This window comes from Thermobia domestica, chromosome 3 (assembly GCF_964235325.1).
Source record: "Thermobia domestica chromosome 3, izTheDome1.hap1.1, whole genome shotgun sequence".
In the NCBI taxonomy this organism is placed as follows: domain Eukaryota; kingdom Metazoa; phylum Arthropoda; class Insecta; order Zygentoma; family Lepismatidae; genus Thermobia; species Thermobia domestica.
The window spans coordinates 62107699-62129951 of NC_137456.1; the positions used below are offsets into that span (position 1 = coordinate 62107699).

The 22253-nt window shown below is 35.8% G+C and overlaps 1 protein-coding gene across 1 annotated transcript in view; it reads left to right on the plus strand.

Annotated features, from left to right (window-relative positions):
- The window catches only part of LOC145680438 (uncharacterized), a 34431-nt gene extending 14512 nt beyond the window's left edge, over positions 1-19919 (plus strand). Inside the window, exons 5-7 of the mRNA XM_081750969.1 lie at positions 2681-2925; positions 18584-18713; positions 19026-19919. Coding sequence (XP_081607095.1) covers positions 2681-2925; positions 18584-18713; positions 19026-19173 — 523 coding nt within the window. The 3' untranslated portion in view covers positions 19174-19919. The remainder of the gene's footprint in view (positions 1-2680; positions 2926-18583; positions 18714-19025) is intronic.
- The last annotated feature ends 2334 nt before the right edge of the window (positions 19920-22253 follow it).

Sequence of the window (22253 nt, forward strand, 5' to 3'; positions counted from 1 at the left end):
GTATATGTCATAAATCTGAAAACTCCGAAGCCGACAATCAATTGCTGCAAATAACTCTCACAATTACTCACACGTATTATATAAACTGAAATACTGTGCTATTATTACGTTTCGAATATACATTAACATAGTAAATTCCACAGTTCAAAAAGTGTCCAAGTGTACACTACATATAACCGTACAAATAATGATCAATTATATACACCCTCCTTTAGCCTAGCCAGCATAACTATGGGACGTTATATGGAACGTTATATATCGGAGTGCACTAGTGTTGAGGATACTTGGATTGAAATTAGAGGTAGCATTAAAAGTTCAGCAATAGAAAAATTGGGACACGCGGAAATACGTAGGAACAAACCATGGTTCGACCAAGAATGCATTAAACTAGCAGAGATGAGAAAACAGGCAAAATTACGGTGGCTACAAAATCCGAATGAAATAACTACACAAAATATCGCTGATATCAGGCGGGAAACTTCCAAAACTTTTAGAACAAAGAAACGGGATTTTTTGAAAGCTAAAATTAAGGAACTTGAAGATAATAGTAAAAATAAAAATATTCGGGACATGTATAAGGGGATCAGCGAATTTAAGAAAGGCTATCAACCTCGTGCTTATATTTTAAAGAAATCTGACGGAACAGTTCTCACTAATACGGATAGCCTCTTAAATAGATGGAAAGATTTCTTTGACGATTTGCTGAACACGCAGCCAAAAACTAATGTGCGTGGAGAAAAGGAGATACACACCGCAGAACCGTATATTCCAGAACCCAATCGAATACAAGTGGAAGCCGCTATAAAGAAATTAAAGAAACACAAATCTCCGGGTGTAGATGAAATTCCGGCTGAGTTAATTTTAGCTGGAGGCGAAAAATTATGGAACAAGATACAAACTCATTCTCCTTATCTGGAACAAGGAAGAATTGCCACAAGAGTGGAAAGAATCATTGTTCCAATTCACAAGAAAGGCGACAAAACTGACTGTAATAATTATCGAGGCATTTCTCTTCTGTCAACATCCTATAAAATCCTTTCAAATATTCTGTTAGCAAGATTGACCCCATACGCAGATGAAATTATTGGAGATTATCAGTGCGGATTTAGACGGAATCGATCAACTATCGACCAAATATTTATCATTCGCCAAATACTCGAAAAGAAGTGGGAATACAATAACCCGGTACATCAACTATTTATTGATTTTAGAAAGGCTTACGACTCGGTTAGGAGAGAAACATTATACAACGTTCTTACAGAACTTGGAATACCGAGAAAGCTAATTAGATTAATTAAGATATGTTTAAGTGAATCCTAAAGTAAAGTTCGGGTAGGAAAATTTTTGTTCACGAGCTTCCACGTCGAAAATGGCCTGAAACAAGGAGATGCGTTGTCACCATTATTATTTAACTTTGTGCTGGAATACGCCATAAGGAAAATCAAAGATAGCAACCAGGGTCTAGAGTTGAATGGCATTCACCAGGTTATGGCATATACTGATGATGGAAATTTAATAGGGGATGATAGGAGAACAGTAGAAATAAATGCAGAGATCTTATTAAACGCTTGCAGGGACATGGGTTTAGAAGTAAATGCAGAGAAAACTAAATACATGGAAATGTGTCGGGACCGTAATACGGCAAAATGTGGAGGCGTTAAAATATTAAATAATACTTTTGATAAAGTGGATACTTTCAAATATTTAGGATCAATATTAACAGACGAAAATCATATTCACGAAGAAATTAAATGTCGACTAAAAGCAGGGAATTCGTGTTACTATTCGGTTCAAAATCTCTTGTCGTCGCGAATTCTGTCGAGGAATTTGAAGCTTAAAATATATAAAACGATAATCATGCCTGTTGTTCTGTATGGTTGCGAAACATGGTCGCTTACTCTGAGGGAAGAACATAGACTGAAAGTATTTGAGAACAGGATCCTGAGAAGAATATTCGGACCCAAGAGGAACGAGAATGGGGAATGGCGGAAGCTTCATAACGAGGAACTACATAGTTTATACGGTTTACCCAACATTGTTAGGGTTGTCAAGTCTAGGAGGCTTAGGTGGGCAGGTCATGTAGCTAGAATGGAAGAAAGTAGGAACGCTTTCAAGTCTTGACTGGTAGACCCATAGGAAAACGACCATTAGGAAGACCTAGGCGCAGATGGGAGGATAATATTAAGATGGATCTCACAGAGATAGGAATACAAAGTAGAAACTGGATGCAATTAGCTAAGGATAGAAGTCAGTGGAGAGCTTTTGTGAACGCGGCACTGAACCTCCGGGTTCCATAGGCCATAGAGTTAGTTAGTTATATATATATATATATATACAATAACAAATACAGTTCGTATCATCACGCCATTAAACAAATTGTAAGCTTCCTGCCTATAAACCGGATATATAGTATTTTTATAATATTTATTTATTTATTATTATTTGAAGTTTTTAATTGATCGGTTTAGGGTAGGTAAACTTAATTTTTTGTTAAACTGGAAACTTTATATAGCCGAAACAAAAATACAGTAAAATGAGACGGTCATTGTGAATTTTATTGTCATGGTCATTGTAAAATTTATGTGGCAAATTTGCATTTTTTGTTAGTGTATCATGTCATCAGGGAGTGGTTCTGCTTATTTTGTTATCACTTATAATTTTTCCTTTCTTTTGACAACAGGTCTTCGACACCAAGAAGGAAGAAAAAGGAGCGTTCTCCCACACCTCGTCCAACAAAAATCCACATTGGTCGATTAACAAGAAATGTAACAAAGGATCACATAATGGAGATTTTCTCCACATACGGAACTGTAAAGGCCATTGAGTTTCCACTGGATAGGTTACATCCTACCGGACGTGGATTCGCTTATGTTGAGTTCGAAACGCCTGCGGAAGCTGAAAATGCAATGAAACATATGGATGGAGGTATAACAACAAATTATTTATTTTTATTTAAAAGGTTGAATGGATAAAAGAGGTATTTGCCATGTAAAATAATTATTTACCAAAAAAAAAAAAAAAAAAAAAAAAAAAAAAAAAAAAAAAACTAGAAGTCTTGATGTAGATCTATTTTCATTTTTTTGAATAGTCATATGGGTGTGTACCATTTAGTTTATAAAATTCATATTGTTAGTGGCTAGGACTTTGAACCAAATCTTAAAATTTCGAGAAACAGCTTTTTTCTTCTTCACTGAGCATCCCAACTGGCATGTAATATGCAATTTTAATAGTTTATTTTGTTCATATATGCTAATTCGTTAGAAAACAGGGGACCACGGTGGCTCGGTAGTAGAGCGTTCACCTCTGGTGCATTGGGTCACTGGTTCGATCGCAGCTCCGCACCAAGTAAACTTTGGTGGATAAACACAGTGTGCGTAGGTTTTCTCGAGGTTCTCCCGTTTCCTCCCACTTTCTTCATTCCACAGTTTCATTAATTTCTCATCACCGTCTCCTTTAGTCTGCCCGGAATAACAATGGGACGTAAAACTCATTTCATTTTATTTCATCAGAAAACAGGAAAATAATAAATATTTGATCGATAATTGGAGATCAACTTACGTAGAGAAACAGATTTGAGACTGTCACGTTAGGGTTAGTGTTGAGCAGAAGTCTTGCAAGGCGTAGTTCGTAACGAAGATAATACAATGATGAAATTGCTGCTAAAGGTGAGAAAGAATTTGTAATGCTATGTGAAAACTTAGAAGGATCAAGTAAATTGTGACTTGCTGAGAAATATAAAGAGGTGAATGGATAAGGAAACTGGCTAAATTAGCTTTGGAATCAGAGCACGGAAAAATACGAAAATAATATACGCAAAGTTACTCGTAGGTTAGGAAAAAATAAATAAATTAAGTTAGCGAAATAGAAGGACTTTTATTAATTTCGAAGTTCATTGCTAATTAAAGAAGTTTCTTCTTGTAGCTGTTAGAAGATAGAAATTATGTTGTAGTTTTCGTTTAACCTGTTTATATGACAAATGGATGAAACATGCTATTTTCTTTCACGCTATATAATATTATAGATGCGAATGCAGGTTCTATAAGTGCATCTGAATTTGAAATCGAACCAGAGTCTCTGGCTTTTCATGTCAGTGAACAAACCACTACGCTACGCAGGCTATGAACAAATTTCTACCCTCAACATCTATGTAGAAGAAGCTATGACAAGAATTCTTGGCTAGTAACGAAAATAGACAGATTTCAGAACAATTAGGTTTGCAGACGATATAGCACTAGTAGCAGAGAACGAAGAGTATCTGCATTAAGCACTCTGTACTTTGAACGAACGTCTGAAGGAAAAATGCAAAATGAAAATAAATAAATAAGAAAACAAACGTACAGAAATGTACAGCAAAAACAAAAATCTGGTTGGGAAGAATTCAAGAAATCAAAACCTACACATGCTTGGGAAGTATAATCTTTCCAGACGGGAATAACAAAAAAGACATGGGTTTGAGGTGTTTATTTTTTTAAATTTAGGTTCGGGCCTGGAAATATTTTTTCCACGTTTCTCGATCTTCAGCTTCCTCTTTAGCTGCCAATACTTTCTTCTATTTTTCAAATCATCTATCAGCTGTGTTCTTCATCCTACTTCTCGCTTTCCTTCTGTGGCGGTATGAAGAAGACAGTTTCTTTGCAAGATGTGTCCAATCTAGTTGGCTTTTCTACGAAGGGTGTATATAAAAGCGTCTTCTTCTCTCCTATCTGTTTTAAAGCATTTTCGTTTGTTTGGACAGGTTTGCACTTCCGCTACCAGAAGATAGTGATCCGAATCAATATCCGCTCGCGGTAGCGTTTTCAGTCTCGTACACTATTCCTGAAATGTTGCTTGATAATAACGTAATCGATTTGGTAGAGGTTGTTATCTCCTGGACATTTCCACGTGAACAGCTTGGTTTTTCTTTTCTTGAACCCAGGGTGGATTGATTTAAATCAGTCTGATTTAAATCACAATTTTAATCAAGATTTAAATCACTTGATTTTTTAAATAAAAATCGTTGATTTAAATCAAATTCCGAAATGAATTAATTTAAAATGAAAGTAAGTAAAATCCCGTTTCTCTTCTGTTATTTCGATTATGGAAGATAATAATCATAATACAATGAGACTCAAATGCATGTAAGCACAGTATGAAAACGAGTATCATGTAGGGAACGATCAGGGAAAATCCCGTTTGAACGGGTTACAAGTGAACCCTACTTTTTTCTCTTTGTAACACAGGGTTTTAAAATTTCTATTCCAACGAGGAAATCACCATGGACATTTAAGATGAAAACTCTTTTGTATCCACGTCTATTTGTTTGTTTCCAGATAATAGGGGCGTATTTAGAGGGTTCAGATCCCCTCTCCGAAACAAAAAAAAAATTAATAATTTTAAAATTTTATGCGAAATTTATGTACTAAATACGTAAAGTTCCTCGGGATCGTAATACGACAAATTTTGGATGCGTTAAAATATCGAATAATACTTTTGATAAAGTGGATACTTGACCCCATTGCAGAACATGCCGCGATCTGCGATGTGATCGCAGAAAATTTGCCGCGCCTGTGCAGGAAAAATTGTCAGAGGAAATAAAATAGCCAACAGAAAAGTATAAAAACGTGCCTGCTATGTATACATGTCTTAAATGCACGGACAGCTAGCGTTTGAACTGTTTTCCACGTTACATAAAGCATATTTTTAACAATCACAAGTGTTTCTTCTCCTGGAACAGATCATCTTGATTTTTTTTTTTTTTGAATTCCTGCAGGGAATTCGTGTTATTATTCAGTTCAAAATCTCTTATCATCGCGAATTCTGTCGAGGAATTTGAAGCTTAAAATATATAAAACGATAATTATGCCTGTTCTGCTGTATGATTGTGAAACATGGTCGCTTACGCTGAGGGAAGAACGCAGACTGAAAGTATTTGAGAATAAAATCCTGAAACGAATATTCGGAACCAAAAGGAACGGAAATGAGGAATGGCGAAAACTTCATGATGAGGAACTGCATAATTTATACCATTCACCAAACATTGTTAGGGTCATCAAATCTTGGAGGCTCAGGTGGGCAGGACATGTAGGGAGAATGGAAGAAAGTAGGAATGCTTTCGAAGTTTTAACTGGAAGTCCAATCGGAAAACGACCATTAGGAAAACCTAGGCACAGATGGGAGGACAGTATTAAGATGGATCTCGCAGAAATAAGAAGACAAAATAGAAACTGGATTCAGTTGACTAAGGATAGAAGTCAGGAGAGCTTTTGTGAACATGGCATTGAACCTCCGGGTTCCATAGGTCATAGAGTGAGTTAGTTAATTTTAGGCGAAATTTATGTACTTTATATGTATTTCGTGCCGCTAGCTAGTTCCAATTGTTTAAAAATATGCCCCTGCCAGATATCAGTAACTTTCGTGAAAAGAAAAGTGTCTTGTTGATATACATTGGCTGTACTTTTTTCTTAATGCTTAAGAAACATTGGGATTGAAATAGGTTAACGATTGGGAATTAATTCAAAATTAAAACCCAATACTTTCACTTAAATGACATAATTAACATTTAATACTAATTCCTAATGTTTTTTCTTCAGTTCGCGACTTGTATTATACGAAGAAAAAGATTTGGTTTAAATCAAAAAAATCAACAAAAATGATTTTTTTGAAAAAAATCATGATTTTTTTCCACCCTGCTTGAACCACATATTCGTCACCGTCATATATTGCCTAAAGTATTTGACGCCGTGCGTTTCTTCTACCTAGTTCAAATGGTGCCACCACCTTATTCGCAACTTCTACTACGCTGTTGAAGTCTCCCATTACTATGGCGTTGATCTTCTCTCTTCCCTTCTGGTGCACTATGTGACTAATCTCATATATATATTACTTCTACTTTATTGTCGTCATGGTCGTTATTGGCATATATACTTGTATTATCACAACATCCACGGTTTTGCACTTAGTTTTACAAACATCAGCCGGTCACTGCAGCATTCCACTTTGGTCACACTTCTTGCTACTCGTTCTTCATTGCTATCGCGACACCATTCTTAGCCTTAACGCCACTTGAATAGAATATTGTGTAATTTCCCGATAGTATCTCACCTTTTCTGGCCATTTCGTTTCACTGAAACCCACTATGTTTGCTGTACATTTATCCATTTCCACTTTTAAATTTTTAAGTGTATCCTCACGTCGTTAGGTTCGTACGCTGCTAGGTTCCTATGTTATTTTCTCCTCAGATGATTTTTACCGGAGTAGTCCGACTCGGATATCCGAATGGAATGTAACCTCAGGAAGAATCATCATTATATTTATTCTCCTTTTTTTCGTTCTTCCCGGGAAAAAGATAATGTGGATAATGTGATAGTATTCCTGTTTCCTTTTTACCTCTCCTAAGGACAATAAGGTACCCTGACATCCACCTGCTCATCCGCCCTTCGAGGAGGCCGTTAGCACCTAGTGGAGGTTGACTTCTTATCCAGGGAGTGTCAGTCAATCCCCACCTACGGTAGCCGTCTAAAAGGGTCCATGCACTATAAGTTTAACTGAAGGGAAACCTAATTGTGACGTCAGAACTGAAGGAAAAACTGTGCGAACTGAAGGAATTCGTTCAGTTCAATCAGTTCTTCATGCGGTTATTTGAACTGAAGAATGGTTATATTGAACTGAACAAACAGTCTTTTTCTACGATAACTGTGCTATTAACAGAAGGAAACATAATTGTCTCAATTCAGGTTCTGTCATCGTGGCAGCTTATAAAAGTGAGGCATTGTTGGCTTTTATTGAAGCCTACCGTGCTCATCCCGAACGTTGGGACATGCAACATGTGCATTATGAGAATAGGTATAAAAGAGGGGAGGCGTATGTGTTACTTATAAAATTAAGAGTTGAAATCTCAGGCGACACGCGATACTGTTATTAAAAAAGTAAAAAACCAACGATCGGCATTTAGGAAGGAACTGCGGAAAGTGAACGAATCCAAGAAATCGGGGACTGGAGGTGAGGAAGTGTACATTACAAAGCTATGGCATTTCAAGAAACTGGGAACTACACTCCACAGAATATCTGATGAAACTGAACTCGATTAACTGACTGTACTCCACACACTATCAGTTCAGTTCATCGTACTATCGGTTAAGTCAGTCGGACTGATCAGTTAAAACTGATAGTGTATATAGTCCCTATAACACGTTGTCCACTTTCTTCCGCAAGGAGGTGTAGATTGGGATTTTGTCTTCGTTTAGGATGAGACGCGAAGGCATTCCTCAAACCTTTCCAGTAGTGAAATAGAATAATTCATACAATATTACCTATAACGAATCGGCACATTATATTATGCTGCATTGTATTTAATTTAATAAAAATAATACAGAACGATTGTGTAGCTTTGGTCAAGTACATATTTCGTAATCAAAGCTGGCACGGATAAAATGGATTCTGTTTATATGTATGTTACTAGTTTGGGGGCATATTTTGGAGATAGCTTCTAAGGTTATTATATGAATCTCTTACCTTGTATCTCGATTTTTATGATTCACTCAAATGATTTCAGAGTTCACTCTTTGACACTTTCTTCAGTGACGTCTAGAAGATGCTGAACTGGATGCATTGTTATGTTCCTCCCTTTGCGTGGAAATCTGAGAAAGGAATAGATAATCCCACCCTTCAAACATTATTTGTCCTTTCTGTAAAATAGCAACGAAATTCCAGGTACCTGTTGATGATCACTTTCCACAACTTAAACGAAACATGCTTTTTAGAAAAGTATTAGACGTCACCGAAAACGTGTCGGAGAACATTGGAGTAAGTTGAGTGAATCACAAAAATTAAAATACAACGTAAGACTGTTTTTATTTAAGTTCTGTATCCTATAGCATCTATCAGCAAATATTAACATAGAATTTATTTTCAAATTGTCAGCCTTTCGCATATCTAATTGTAATCTGTATGCTGCGTATATGAATAACCGGACGAGTTGTTAGATTCTTGAGTAAAGTAAGTTGGTAATCTGTGTGAAAATATAAATAATTTTTAATTATGGTGGTTAACTTTTTATGCTGTTACTATAAAATTGATGAAAGTGTCAAACAGTTACGTTAATAAGCCGGTTGATAAAAGCTTGTTAGTTATTTTGTAGTATAAATGTACATGTTAAATTATAGGTATATTTTGATAATTATGACAGCTTCAGTTATACTCACGAGGGAACATTCCGATTTAGTAAATTCAATTGCTGAAAATGATTGGTAGCACTGGATTCAACACCAAAAGAAACAGAAAAAGTGGGTGTTTAGTGGCAGACCGTATACAGGGTAGGAGATAAGTGATGGCAAAGTGCGTAGATAGAACGTAGGAAATGTCTATCACCTCACTTTACATCCACAGTTCTCAGCACTGCTTTCTACCGAGAAGCTCTAGTCTCACAAACCTAAGTACTCTTCTTTCCTGTGCAGTCAAATGTATGAATAACAATACTCAATTAGATGTTATCTACTTTGATCTCTCGAAGGCCCCTTATTCTGTCAGTTACATTCATCTTCTTCATAAACTCTCCAATAGATTTAATGTACATGGCAAATTTCTCTTTTTAATCACCAGCTACATGAAGGACTGTGAACAGAGAGTTGTTCTTTCAGGGGCGACTTCTAACCCCCAACCCGTGATCTCAGGGAAGTGTACTTGGGCCTCTGCTATTTGTCCTGTTTATGGATGATCTCTACAGCTCAACGTAGTGGCGTTCTCCTTTTTGCTGACGATTGTAAGTTATACAGAGAAATATCGTGTCTCCATGACACAATTGCTCTACAGAAAGACACAAATTACCTTATAGGCTGGTGTGAAATATGGCACTTGGAACTCAACAATAAGAAATGTGACAGTCAGGGTGGATTGATTTAAATCAGTCTGATTTAAATCACGATTTAAATCAAGATTTAAATCACTTGATTTTTTTAATAAAAATCGTTGATTTAAATCGAATTCCTAAATAAATTAATTTAAAATGAAGATAAGTAAAATCCCGTTTCTGTTCTGTTATTTCGATTATGGAAGTTAATAATCATAATACAATGAAACTCAAATGTACAGTATGGTATGAAAACAAGTGTCATGCAGAGGATGATTAGGGAAAATCCCGTTTTGAACAGGTAACGGAGCAATCCTTCTTTCTTCTTTTCGTAACATTGGGTTTGGGTTTTAAAATTGTTAACTATTCCAACGGGGAAATCACCATTGACATTTAAGACGAAAATTCTTTTTTGTGCGTGTCTGTTTGTTTGTCCTCAGATAATAAGGCGTTTTTAGAGGGGTCCTATCCCTCTCCAATTTTTTTGTTAATTTTATAACTTTAGGCGAAATTTATGTATTTCATGCCGCAAGCTGGTTCTGAGTTTTTAAAAATAGGCCCCTGCCAAATATCAGTAACTTTTGTGAAAAAAAGTGTCTTTTTGATAAACGTTGCTATACTTTTTCCTTAATGCTTGACGTTTTAAATTATATCACCTATTTTTAGGTGATATGGTAGAATCTTCATTATTCAATTTAAAAAGTAGACCTACCAATAAAGCATTTTACTTCGTTTACTGTAAGGCTGGAGGCATTTTAGAACACGTTACATATGGTTTCACGCAGAATTGGCTGGTTTAAACCATGCAAAAAACGAAAAATGATTGTAAAAGTGTAAGTTTTCGTAAAATCTTCAACACACACATTAGTGGGTTATCGCGTGTCACTCCCGCATATTATTCCTATTATATTCAAATTTAAATTCCCTATTCATTACTCAAAGAAATTAGGCCTATACTACAAAAGCAACTTTTTTGTAAGGTTATGAATGTTTCTTTTGTGATTTTTTTTAATAGTTTGTTATTATTGTTATGCAATTGCAATCAAAGGAAAATTCTAAATATTGTATCGTTTTAGTAATGTTTACAATTGATAATATACATCAAAATATAGTACTTTGGGGAAGGGGGTCATACAAACCGCCCGAGAGGCATTTACTGAAATTAGAAATATCTGTGGTATCTATTTATGTATAAATGGGTCAGAGCCAAAGTCGACTCAAATAATTCTTATTTTTATTCACTTTTCTTACTGATATGAAAATTACGTCGTTGTATTTCTTTAACTTGGACTAATCAAAGTCGTAGTGAACTAATTTGGACTAAATTAGTTCTGTACTCTGCAGTATTTTGAAACTGTCCATATGTAATTCTGTATAATGGTTTCAATTGTGCAACTGTTTATCTTTTTGTCCTTCTGAAATGACTCTTGACAATTAGACAATTATATTAAAAGTATGTAAAGATCAGTACAACGTATCAGGAGTCCTTCGTGAGTGAGTCGGCAGACGTATTGCATTTGTGGCCAATTAGTCCAGTTTTCAAGTTCAAATGGAGGACAATTTGTTTCGGATGTAAGAGACGAGAAACGGTTTGGACTCCGCTTTAAGCTTATGTGATCCGTTCCAGCACAACGCGGTTGTTGCATAATAACACCAAAGTGAAACAAACTTATTTCTGTTCATATGTGATATAAATGCATAGAGTAAATTATTTAATTAAAAAAAAACTGGTTTAAACTGATTTTTTTTCCAATAAAAACCATGGTTTTTGCCTACCCTGCAACGCCTTTCTGCGTTGAGGCATAGTGTGTGATGACGTCATAAATTTAAAAAGATATTTTTTGTTATGGGTATTATTATTATTATTTTTTGGCGGGTTACATTTTGCATTCAGAAGACTGAAATTTTGCACACTCGTTCACTGCACCCCTTAATAATTTTCAGATGTTTTCAGATCTCTGCGTGAAAACAGCGGGGTCCAGAGGGGCAAAAATGTTTAAAAAAGGATATTTTTAACAAAAAATAGCTTTTTTCGTGATTTTCCCGTTCAGATGAAGACATATGAATGGTACCGTTTGAAAGGCTGTTCTATTCTGAAGAAAATGATGTACATACTATGCTCCTAGGATAAATAGGGATGTCTCAGGAAACTGTTACCTGAGATCCTGTTTTATACGGGAATCTGGGGTATTTGGGGATTATTATTTTTCACGGGCTTACTTTTGCACGTACAAGATTGAAATTTTGCACATTTACTCAGTGCACCCCTCAGTATTTTTCAGATTTGTTTCAAATCTCTGTCTTAAAACAGGGAAAGGGGTCCACAGAGGTAAAATTAAAAAAAAAAAAAGACATTTTTAACAGAAAATTCCTTTTTTCGTGATTTACCCGCCCCAGATACATGGTGGAGACATTTGAAGGGTACTGTTTGAAAATTTGTTTTATTCTGAAGAGAATAATGTACAAATCATGATCTTAGAATAAATAGGGATGTCTGAGGAAATTTTTATATTAAATCCGGGTCATCTGGGGCATTGTGGGAATGTTCTTAGCTCATTGTTAAATAGTTTCCTCACTCTTACTACTCAAAAGAGAAGCTTGAAATTTTGTACACACATTTAGTACACCCCTTAGCATTTCCCAGTTGATTTTGAGATCCGTGCTGTAACACAGAGGTATCCAGAGGGGACCAATTTAAAAAAATGCCGATTACTCTCAAAATTTCCCGCTTCAGGGACATGATAAGGAAATGTGAATGTTACCCTTTCAAAAGCTGTTCTATTCTAAAGAGAGTGATGTATGTACCATGATCCCAGGATAAATAGGGATGGTGATGTAGCTGCTTGACTGAAAGTCTATAATTTACCTTTAAAAAGAGCCATAATTTAAATGGGTTGAGAAACATTGTTTGGGATTGATATAGGTTAACGATTGGGGATAATTCAAAATTCAACCCCAATACTTTCACTTAAATGGCATAATTAGCATTAAATACTAATTCCTAACGCTTTATCTTCAATTCGCGACTTGTATTATACCAGGAGAAAGATTTGATTTAAATCAAAAAAAATCGATTTAAATCAAAAAAATCAACAAAAATGATTTTTATTTAAAAAATCATGATTTTTTTCCACCCTGGTGACAGTATTACTATTACTTTGAAAAAGTCTCCTATTCCCTCCACATACCATGTCAATGATTCCCCTATCTCACATTCTGCTAGTCATAATGATCTTGGTGTCATCTTTGATTTAGAACTCACATTCTTTGACCACATCTCCTCAATACTTATGAATTCAATGCGCATGTTGGGGACTTCTTTATCGATTCACTGAACTATGCTCTGTTTCGTCATTAGCAACTTTTTAATTCTTTAATAGCGCCCAAGATCGAATACTGCTCTCCCACATGGGCCATGGCATCACCTACACATCTCTTCAAACTTGATTCTATTCTTAATTTCTTTATCGATATAGTCCGTTTCCGTGTTCCTGCACTTCGAATATTATCTAAGAAGGAACTCTTGCGACATCTGACTATCCAGACTCCGGAAGTACGTAGAATTATCTCTGACCTGAAATATCTTCTTAAAATAGTGACTGGAGACTTAAGATCGGAAATATTACTTCAGGAACTATCCTTACGTGTCCCTTCCCGCATCACCCGAAATACTCACTCACCTATTCCATCTTGCCCGTCCTAGGTTGGCAATTATACAGAGGTCTCTTTTTTACAGAATACTAAACTGTTATAATCAAGTAACAACTAATGTGGATATTTTTTCGAGCTACCCGGTGTTTGATAGGGCAATTAAACGAGTTTTGACGGAATAATATTACTTTTACACTCTTTTTTGATACTGTTCTGTGTTGTTGTTTTCTTTTTTCTTTCTTTTGTTAACATTTCCCTGTGTAAAATGGCAGTTTTGCTGTATCTGGGAATTTGTTCAATAAATAAATAAATAAAATGTTAATCTGGAAAAGAGTAGAAGGATTGAGGTCTAATGTTGGATATGAGAAATGCGTGTAGAGCTCCACTGTATAGGCGTAATGTGAATCATAGGGAACAAGGAAAGCCGCCATGTTGGATTTAGCACAAGAAGAATATACGGGAAAGGGTTCATGTGACATGGCGCTTGACGCACATCGTCTGTTGAAATCAATAGTGGCCAATACAGCTTAAGACCGCTGTAACTGGAGGTGTTCCACGCTATAGCAATGTAGCAGTAGTGTCGCAAAGGTGATGTGAATGAGGAACAACCACAAACAGGAATGAGGCCACTTTCCAGCCAACAAACGTCCCAATCCACCCAATATTCGTTCACATGCTCGTAAAAATGCAAATATGACCAAGGACAACCTGAAGGAGTTCATGACTGACGTTTTCTGGCCTTTTATAGAGCAGATAAAACTGCTGCTGCTCCTTGTTGATTCATGGAGAACCAATAAAGATCGTTTTACAAATGTGCCCACTGTTGTCTCCATTTTTCTATCAACCACAAAATCATTCTTAAGGTCCATAACAGTTGTAATTAAACAGAGTTCTCAACCCGTCTTGGCCACTATTGATTTCAACAGACAGTGTTCGTCGAGAGCCATGTCACATGACCCCTTTTCCGTATATTCTTCTTGCGGTAATTCCAACATGGCGGCTTTTCAGATGTCCCCCTGATTCACATTACGCCTATTCAGTGGAGTTCTACATGCATTCCTTATATCCAACATTTGACCTCAATCCCTCTACTCATTTCAAAATTAAGATGGCATTTCTAGACATTTTCTAAGTTCTATCTTCGCACTTTGCCATCACTTATCTCCCACCCTGTATACGGTCTGCCACTAAACACCCTCTTTTTCTCTGTTTCTTTTGGTGCTGAATCCAATGCTACCAATCATTTTCAGCAATTGAATTCACCAAATTGGAATGTTCTCGTGTTTGTAAAATGAATACCTGAGACCACATACTTGGTTTAATGTTGAAGGAGTTTTATTAGCTTCCTTTTAGACGTAGTTGATGTTGTCAGCTATTAGAAATATGACATAGGCACTTTCTATACTAAGCAAACACAAGCATTTGTATCCCATTGCAGTTATAACACTATAGAAATATTTTGTGTAGTGTATTTTATTCTGTAATATATCATACACTATTTACTGTGTCAATGTTCAACTTGCATTATCTATTTGGACTTCGTCAATCGAGTAAGCATTTTCGATTAAGACTAATGTGCAGAAAATAAGGAATTGATTCGGAATAATTCCTAGAAGCCTACGGCACGAGTTTAATAATAATATAGATGGGTAAATCCATATCAAGTGGTCCAATGCATGTTGCTCGACAATTTTTAAAAATTCTGATTTTTTTGTGTGTGCTGTTACCTTAACATGTCGTTAGTTCAAAATTAGCATGATTTTAATTTTATTGGCTTTTGGTTTCGAGTGGCAGCCATATTTGTTTTCGAAGATGTGCCATTTTGTGATGGTGTAATTTAAATTTGAAAAAGTAGGTGATTGGCGTTAAAAATCCCAACTTTGGCACCTAATTTTTTTATATATATATATATATATATATATATATATATATATATATATATATAGAAGGGAAAGGGTCAGGAAGTTGAGCTTTACTGAATAAAGAGGTCTATTATGGTTCTTATCACTCACCAAGTTTCAACCCTTAGACGTGTCTCCTTTTTTTCTAGAAATTATCAAAAATTCAGAAAAGTGGAAAAAGTGCATATTTCACAGGTATATATCTGGTGGGGGACCTGATAAAAATATACAATTCCTCCCCATAACAGGTCTACATCATATTATTGTATACCGAAAATTAGGAGTTTCAGGTTGGACTATAAGTACCTTTATTATGAACACAAAGTTATACCTATAAATAAGCATAGGCAGAAGTACGGATAAACGAGAGTTTACTGTATATCCATCATAAATCGGTTGGCAATGGATGAATAATGCATAGAGTGGTTAAGCACAACATACAAGAACAAGTGTTATCTTGTTAATAAGGAAACAGAACAAATGTACTGAAAACACAATTCAGCAGGGTGCTTGTTCCAACATGCAGAATAGTGTTCAGACATCAATTAGGAATTCACTACTGGTGCTTCACTCAGATGCTTACAGCGCAAGAAGACGGTTGTGTTTCTGCAGATCTGTGTATCAATACTGCATCAAATTAGTGAAGAAAATGGAATGTAATGTAGGCAAATGTGTTGATGAAGAATGTCATAAATGTGTGTACGGGCCGATAGCAAGATGCATTACGTCCCTTAGTGACTTCAGTGAAGAGGAATCTTCTGCTAATGCGAACAAGCAGTGGCATTGCAAACATATGCAACTACCATGAAGTGGAGTTTTCTCGAAAGTACCATCATCTTTTTGGTAATTCGTGTTGCGATCCTCTAAAAATCCATTTAAAAACTATAACAAAAGAACTTTCAGAAATTTCAAGTGCACATTTACTAAAGGACAAGAATTATGCAGTAGATCTGATTCCTGAAAAATCATTATGTGCTACATGCTACACAAAAATCTTTGTTGTACGAGAAAAAAGCAAAATCGGAAACAATAATGTTGAATTAGGACTTCAGTTTCTATTGACTTTCAGGAAGTAAATGTGAGAAAAGCGTCCTTGCACTGCCTCCAAACAGGTGACACAGTTGCATGTATTTTTAAGAAAAGTGGTACATTGGAATTGCTAAAAATGTGAGTATCGAACATGATGACATGAAAGTGCATTTTTACGAACCCCCAGGACCACGAACTTTATTCAAAATTTCAAGAGACGACAAGACATGGGTGCCTTTCAAGAACATTTTATGAAAGCTTACTCCCAATGAGCTTACAACAGCAACGGGTCGGTGTCATACTCCGCAGTTGTGTGATCAAATATCCAAACTTTTTGTAGAACAAACTGTTTAAGTGGTTCGTGAGAGTCAATATTGTTCTTGTATGTTGTGCTTAACCACTTTATGCATTGCCAACCGATTTATGATGGATATACAGTAAACTCTCGTTTATCCGTACTTTCTGCCTATCTTTATTTATAGGTATAACTTTGTGTTCATAATAAAGGTACTTATAGTCTAATCTGAAACTCCTAATTTTCGGTACAGAATAATATGATGTAGACCTGTTATGGGGAGGAATTGTATATTTTTATCAGGTCCCCCACCAGATATATACCTGTGAAATGTGCACTTTTTCCACTTTTCTGGATTTTTGACAATTTCGAGAAAAAATGGGGACACGTCTAAGGGTTGAAACTTGGTGAGTGATAAGAACCGTATCAGACCTCTTTATACAGTAAAGCTCGACTTCCTGACCCCTTCCCTTCTTAAAAAAAAAAAAAAAAAAAAAAAAAAATAGGTGCCAAAGTTGGGATTTTAAACGCCAATCACCTACTTTCTCAAATTTTAATTTTACCCATTCATAATTTATGAATGATAATAACTAATATACACTATTAAAGTGTAGAATTACTGAACATTTTGGTTTTGGTTTCACATCGATAGGGAAATTAGGGGCTGAGATATTTCAGATTCTGTAACCCCTTACAACACCACAAAATGGCACACCTTCGAAAACAAATATGGCTTCCACTCGAAAGCAAAAGCCAATAAAATTAAAATCATGCTTATTTTGAACTAACGACATGATAAGTTACCTGTACATAAAAAATGAGATTTTTTAAAAATTGTCGAGCAACGATTTATTCCTTTTCTGGACCACTTCACATGGGTTTACCCAGATGTTACAGTTTCATTCATGGCAGTAATGTTGTCTCGGTTCTGGCTTTGATTTTCACTACACCCACTGACTTCGTATCACCGGATTCCTGTTAGCTGCCAAGGATGTTCATGCTCAAATTGGTGGCAAAAGTTTTTTTTAATACCGTAGAAGGAAAATTGCATGAAAATGCCGAGTAGTGAATATTTTTTGAATCGATATTTTTAACCTACATCATAGGTTCTCAGCTTTTTCACGGGCGTACCATCAGATCATATTAATTATTAATACCATCATAAGTCGTACGTACCATCAACAGCGGCTCGTCCCACTGCTTACTATAGGTTGAGAAATTGGCCCACGTTAATAAGCTGATATGGAAAGAAAGTAGCAATATTTTCCAATAACATTGCTGCGCGTTACGTCGTTGCCTCATATACAAAATGTCAGTTGTAAAAACTTAGGTTTAAAGGGGATAACTAAGAAATCTTTTACATGGGGGCACGATGGCTTAGTGGTAGAGCGCTTATTTCTGGTGCGTAGATTCCCTGGTTCTATCCTCGGCTTAGTAAGTTTGTGGTGGACAACATTGTGTCCATGGGTTTTCTCAGAGGACTCTCGCTTTCTCCCATACTAATTCCACCAAATCTTCCATCATTTACATGTGTTAATCATCCGTCTCCCTTAGTCTAAAGGGCATAATTGTGGGACGTAAGACTGAAAGATTTCATTTCAAATCCTGTATACATATAGTTGCGTTTATAAACAGGTCAATATATGAAGTTACCCTTACAAGAACTGCCGAAAACAGTTGCAGTTGTATTATTTATTGTTCTAACGAAAGTGGTAATGTGTAAAGTTCTGTATAACTACTGTTTGTTCTAATTCAACCGATACAATAGCAACGTTACCCGTACACAGCTTCGTGTAGTAAAGAGCTAGTTGTAATGAATATATTAAAATGGTGTTAGTTAATATATTAAATAGTAATCTCCCTTTTCTTTGCCTGTATTCTTAGGTCAGATTGACGGGCAAGAAATCACAGCGGCGCCAGTTCTGCTTCCGAAACCACAGCCTCTACCCCCGAGAAGGAGATCTCCACTGCCACCCCGACGGCCTCCGCCTAGATGGGCAAGAAGCCCTCCCAGGTAAGTTAAATTTGTATTGTTTGCTGTAATGCGTTTTAATAATAATGGGGAGGAGGGCTTCATTATTTTCAAATTGTTGCAAATCTTTGGGCCAAAATTCTAAATGTATCTGAATATCTAATGCCTATAAAATTTACTGCAGTGTAATATGTTGTAAATCGACCAATCCAGCATTTCCGATGTGACAATTTCACATCCCTTAATATTTTGAAAACGTATCGGATGAAACTCAGTGGTAGTTTTTCGAGATGCTTCTTAATCCATATGTATTGTATATTATTTTCATTCATATTTACTTAAAAATTATTTCAGATACCGCAGACGCTCGCCGCCTCCACCGCGCCGAAGATCTCCTCCTCCTCGGCGACGTCCCAGGACAAGATCAAGATCCCGATCAAGGTCACGGAGTCCTGCCCGGCGGAGGCGTTACAGCCATTCCAGTTCAAGCAGTTCGAGGTAAAAGACATTGTTGTCATGAAAACCAGCTGGGGACTGAGAATGAAAAGGTACAGAACATTGACATCGCTCGGTACTATAATATTGAACTGAGTTGTGCGCTTGATATTGCTTTTAAAGATGGAAATCTCGATTGCTAAGGAAACGGTGTGAAGATAAGTGTTACGAGTGATGGCTCATAGTCAAGTACAACAAATATTTGTGTCAAATCATATGAGGCGTGGTGTGTAGTTTACCGTTTCATAATTACGGACGAAGTGCATATCAGCATTATCTTAGTTTACATATATAGTTTCAGTGCATAATACTGGAGAACTTTCCCTCATACTGGTATCATATTTGCTTTATTTGAAGATTTTTTTTTTTTTTTATCACATACATGCAGTACAATGCAATTCATCTTAAAAGACAATATTTCCTTAATTTTTGTGTGTTTGTTTGTTTAAAGTACGTTTATGTTTCAACTGTGGGATATATCAAATTTTTAAAAAGTAAAAGATGTTACGATGTTTGTGCAACAGTCACTTGGTGAAAGTACGTGTTAATCATTGAAACTGGAACTTCCGATATAAGCCAATTTCTTCAGGTCTCTCGTAGGAAAGACCGCATAATTATGTAATTATTTGGCAAGATGTGATCTTTAAAAATACGAATGGACAGATTTCTTACAATTGTAAATGACTTAAAATGTGTAAGATTTTGTATGGATAATGGAAAATACATATTTAAATTAAAAACCTGCGTAACGTATTCTAGTGTGTAATTTCAGCTTTATTTATGACCAAGAGAAGTCAAACAGCTAAATAAATTAGTTGCTTATTCTGACTTTCTAAGCAAAAGTCTTAGTTCCAGTTTAAAAGTATATTTTTCTTTTTTCAAAAGGAATAAATCAATATCATGTTCCATATGGAAACAGGTGTTTCTACCATTAGTTAATGAGTAGGATGCTGATCAAGCTCAGAGGTGTATGGAAATTCCCACAAAATTATGTGAGATGGAATCAAGTCTTTCGCTTAGAAGAGTAATATTCTACTCAATGGGCTTATATGATCTTTAACTAGTAATAGTGACAAGGTATCATGGTGGACGTTTACTAAGGATTAATTGTTAACTATTGGAATCGCACCTTGTTTTCATTTTGTGCTTTTTGTATTGATACTTTCTTTTTTCATTATTCGATTTTCTCAGCAGCTACGAGATAAGAATATTTTTTCCTCACTGCCAAATAAGCGTGCATAATCTCAGTATGCAGTCAAACCAAGTGGAATATCAATGAAATACAAGATCTTATTGTTATTAAATCTGCACATATTACAGCCGGTATTGTATCATAAGTTTATCTTTCCAGAATCTCTAAAGTGATCATATCTTTCTTAAAGCTGGGAGGGTATAACAAAACCGCTGTAATTTTAACAAAATATATGTGGACTGGACTACAAATTACATTATTGAGTATGAATGACAAGGCTTAAATGATACCGATCTGTTCATACACTTGACAAGCTTCCGAAACATCAACAGTGAAAGAAAGACCGCTTGAGAAATCGAAAAAATTCATGTTTACAGTCTAATGTTCGTTTAGTACATGAGATAACTTTACTATTACGCGCGTAGAAACAATGTTGCTTCAAAGCGGCCAGCCTCAAGAGAAATACAAGAGGGTATCTACTGACCCGGAAAACCTGGAATTTAACCAGAAACGTGGATTTTTCTGTTACCAAAAGTAATTTACTTCTAATATTATGTAACTACTTTTGCATGAAATTGCATGAAGAAAATTAATTTTAAAAGTCAATAGGAAACACGGAAAGTGTACTTAAAAAAAATCGGATCTGTATATGTTATTTTTTGTTACTTACCGAGTTGTGCAAGCACAAAGCGCACACAAAAAAAATCTTGGTGGCTAGGATTGCTTCTTTTTTAAGTTCAAGAACTTCTAAATATTACCTTTGAGCCAGACTTTGGGATATTTTCATTCTATAATTCGTAATTTCTCTATTTCTGTTTTTGCTAGTCATTCATTCTTTCTTTTTTTTTTTTCCACTTTGTTGTATGTATTATTCTACTTGTGCGAATTAATAATAATCCATTGTATGAGCAAGTTTTGCAAAAATAATAAAACACTTCCCGGCCAAGAAGAATATACAAATTAACATATGCTTAGAATTCAAATTAATAATTCTTAGAACTTCTTCGTAAGAATTACTACTACCAAGAAATATGAATCACACGGCTATGCTTGCTTTTTGTTAGTTACTGCATATTTTTATTAACTGGCCTTCTGATTGGTGCAATTAACAACTTTATTTCGTTTAAAAAATACAGACCTGGGAAAGTCTAGAATTTAGAAACAAATATTTAGTACGCTATATACCGTATACAAGTACTTATCAAGTGATGGAAACACATGAACAAAATGTAATATTATACAATTTCTCATGCTGCACAGGGAGGATAAAGAAGGATATCTGAGTATTCCATCAGCAAGGACTGAAGAGAATATCTGCTGCGGAATCTGAGCTCGCGAACTGAGTTGAGCCAGGATAAGTGTTGTTATTCATTCCAATGTTTATGAAACTATGATGATGTTTCAACAGTTCCGGCAATATGATTGGCGTATTATCACGTGGGAAAACTGTGACATCAACGGAAAACATCTAGACCATAAGATGCATGTGCTTAGCCAAAATATCCACATAATCATTGGCAGTAAAGTGCTTTGTTAGCGGAATATCAGAACCCACGGATCACAGCATCACAAAGTTGGCACCATATTTCACGGTAGGAAAAAAGAAGTCGGAGATAAAGAAGCTTGTTTTGGTATCCGCCACACACAAAGACAACCTAGGGTGTTGGAAATAAAGTGAAAGAGGACTAATCGAGTAATGTTACGCGTTTCTAATCATTGGTGGCTACTATCCATGTTCTCGGCAACACTTATCGCGCTAGGGGTTGTTGGCGGTAATCAGTGGTTTGGACATTGCAACCTGATGGTGGACGTTCAGGTGCTCATGCAATAGGCTATTCGAGGTGGTGCTTGAGTTGCGCATTCACTTACAGTCATTGGTGACAATTCTTTTCAGT